Here is a 3,063-nt window from a genome sequence, read left to right on the forward strand (position 1 = left end):
GTCCCCAGTAGGGGTTGCATGAGAGGCAACCACACACTGATGTTTCTCTCCCTCTCTTTCTCTTTCCCTTCCTCTCTCTCTAAATTTAAATAAAGTCTTTACAAAAATAATAAACAAATAAATAAATACAATTTAAATCATGTTTTTCTTTTTTAGATTTCATTTATTTACTTTTAGGGAGAGGAAAAGGGAAGGAGAAAGAGATGGAGAGAAACATCAGTGCGCGGTTGCCTCTCATGCGCCCCCTACTGGAGAATCTGGCTTGTAATCCAGGCATGTGCCTGGATTGGGAATCGAACCAGTGACTTTTTCTTTTGCAGGCTGGCACTCAGTCCAGTGAGCCATACCCGCCAGGGCAATCCTTTTAATTTTTTTCATAGCTCTTGTAACCTTCTAAAGCAGGATTTTAAGGCTACATTTACTGCACATATAATGCTTCCCGTCCGACAGCTCCCACTAGGAGGTAAGTTCTGCGAGGACCCGTTTTATTCAAGGGCAGGACCTAGCGCAATACCACAGTGACTTATGCAGTAAGTGCTCAACAACCCTGGGCTGAGTGGAGAAATCAATAAAGGGGCCTTAGAGGGGCCACGAGCTCTGAAAGACAGTGCAAGGTGGACTGTGACTCTGCCTGTGGTCATCGCTCTTGTTCGAGAAAGACGAACCTCACCTCTGCTCCCAAATGCCAACCTGCGGAGGCGCAGCGTCTCCGCATGCTGACCACAGCCACCCTGTCTGTGTCCTTCGGGGTCGGCGTGGTGGACAAGGGGCTGGCGCTCCGGATGACTGACTGCCTTCCGCTTGTCCCACATTGCCACTACCACGTGGTTCTTCCACTTGGCCCTCGCCGACTTTGCAGTCCTGGTGTCCCTGCTTGTCTCCATCTAGAGCCTGGCCAGCGACCAGTGGCCTCTTGAGGACTTAGCCTGCAAGCTGTACATGCCCTTCACCTTCTTCACCAGCATCTGCCTCCTCATCCTCATCTCTGCGGACTGTTGTACACCCGTCCTGTACCCGAGCTGGGTCCGAACCGCCCCCGCACCGTGCAGCGAGCGAGCTGGCTGGCTGTCTGGGCGTGGCTCCTGGCTGCCAGCGTTTCCTCTCCGGATTCCAGGCCACTGAGGAACCGCAGGGGTGTAAGTACTGCTACTTCAAGTTCCGCACAGAAAACGAGGGTCAGGAAAGCTCCGGTGACTGGGGTCCCGTGACTTGCAAAAGGTACATGGCTGTGACCATCACTTACTTTGTGGTGAGCTTCTTGGTGCCCCTGGTGGTCATCCGCACCAAAGAGGTTGCTGCTGGTGTTGGTGAGCGCCTTCTTCACCTTGCAGTTCCTGTTTAACGTGGCACTCTTGGTCCACTTGGGGATGTGGAACCCTCATGACCCCAAAATGCTGCTTGTCCTCTGGGCTACCTTCTCCTTAGGCTGCCTCTACAGCTACCTCAACCCTTTCTTCTATGTCTTTTTTGTTTTTGTAAAGATTTTATGTATTTATCTTTAGAGGGGAAGGGAAGAAGAGAGAGAGAGAAATATCAATGTGTGGTTGCCTCTTGTGCATCCGCTGCTGGGAACTGGCCTGCAACCCAGGCACGTACCCTGACTGGGAATCAAACCGTGATCCTCTGGTTCGAAGGCCCGAGCTCAATCCACTGAGCTACACCAGCCAGGGCCTCCTCTACGTCTTTGTTGGCAGAGATTTCCAAAAAAAGTTTTTCCAGTCCCTGCCTTCTGCCCTGGCTGGGGCATTTGGTGGGGAGGGGTTTCTCATTCACTTTGCTCCCAAGGAGAAGTGTCCAGGGGATGATGGAGACATTCAGGTGGAAGCGGAAAATCCTCCTGCGTAGTTTGCAGCTCCTTTACAGGCTGGCTTCCAAGACCCTGCCAAATCTGGCCTCTTCTTTCAGGAAGTCCTCCTGGCAGCACTTCAGCTAAATCTCTGCATTACAGACACCTGATTATTTCCCTGTAACCATTCTACCCTTCCTTTATAGGAAGACTTCAAATAGAAGTCTTTGTGGTGAGCCAGGAAAAAAAAATGAAGTTTCCCAGTGTCCTTTGCAACCAGGTATAGTCATGTGAATACCTTCTGGTCCATAGGTGTGAGCAGAAGTAATCAATCTAACTTCTTTGAAGTGCCCTGGAATGGAAGGGGGTCTGTCCTATATCCCTCCCTTTCCATGGTCTAGAAGGCAAGTGTATCAGTTAACTTTTGCTGCATAACAAACACTCCAAAAACCTAGAGGCTTAAAACTGTTACCTTTTCTGATTTCGGTGGTCAGCAATTTGGGCTGGGCTCGGCTGAGCAGTTGCGAGTCTGGTCTGGGCTTCCTCATGCGCTCAGCTGAGTGACTCTGTGCTTCTGGGAGGGGTGACCGGGACCGTGGCAATTGACTTAGCCACGGAGCTCTCATCATCCTGCAGGTCAGCTAGGGGGGTGGTTGCGTGAGCATGAGCACTTGACACTTTGTTGCTAGGTTCAAAGGGTGGGGCAATGCATTTCACCTCTGATGGGGAAAAATTTTGCAAAGTGGCATCACCAAGGAGCACAGACACAGGAAGTATGCGGGGCTGGGGGCCATTTTTGCAATCTGCCACAGCATGTATGGTGGCGAGCGGCTTGGAAAGCTACTGTGTTCCCATCTCTGCCCGGGAATGTGTTAACCCTCGCTGTGAAGACAGAGATGTCAATTTGTAGCTCATTGAAGCCACTGTTATTTTGTATCTCTGTTAGAGCAGCTGAATCTTTCCCTCAACTATCCTGCTGCCAACCTCTGGAACTTGTGCAAGGTGACACAATAAATTTCCTTATTGTTGGAAGCTGTCCATTTGGAGTTGGGTTTTCTGTTACTTGAAACACACAGTAGCCCCACTGACACGTACAATAAACACTCCTTTCTGGGGATAGAATCCCAGTAGTCTGTGGTCACAATGACCGTTCCTTGGATTCTGGGTAGAGGCAAACAAACAAACACGTATTCAAAGCCAAAGCTACCACGTTGCTTGTTCATAAGCAGAAGAGGCAGCTCTGGCTCTGCTCTAATGCCCTGTGAGAATTCCCCTCA

At 50.3% G+C, this 3,063-nt stretch overlaps 1 protein-coding gene across 1 annotated transcript; it reads left to right on the plus strand.

Moving 5' to 3' along the window:
- Window positions 1–525: 525 nt before the first annotated feature.
- On the plus strand, window positions 526–1,845 carry GPR32 (G protein-coupled receptor 32). The gene is given in 6 exon segments (XM_037148974.2): window positions 526–530; window positions 656–785; window positions 787–1,029; window positions 1,032–1,136; window positions 1,290–1,460; window positions 1,669–1,845. Coding segments are annotated over 6 exon segments (831 nt in total).
- The last annotated feature ends 1,218 nt before the right edge of the window (window positions 1,846–3,063 follow it).

The sequence above is a fragment of the Artibeus jamaicensis genome, unplaced genomic scaffold, assembly GCF_021234435.1.
Source record: "Artibeus jamaicensis isolate MK-2021 breed Jamaican fruit bat unplaced genomic scaffold, CSHL_Jam_final scaffold_804, whole genome shotgun sequence".
Lineage (NCBI taxonomy): Eukaryota > Metazoa > Chordata > Mammalia > Chiroptera > Phyllostomidae > Artibeus > Artibeus jamaicensis.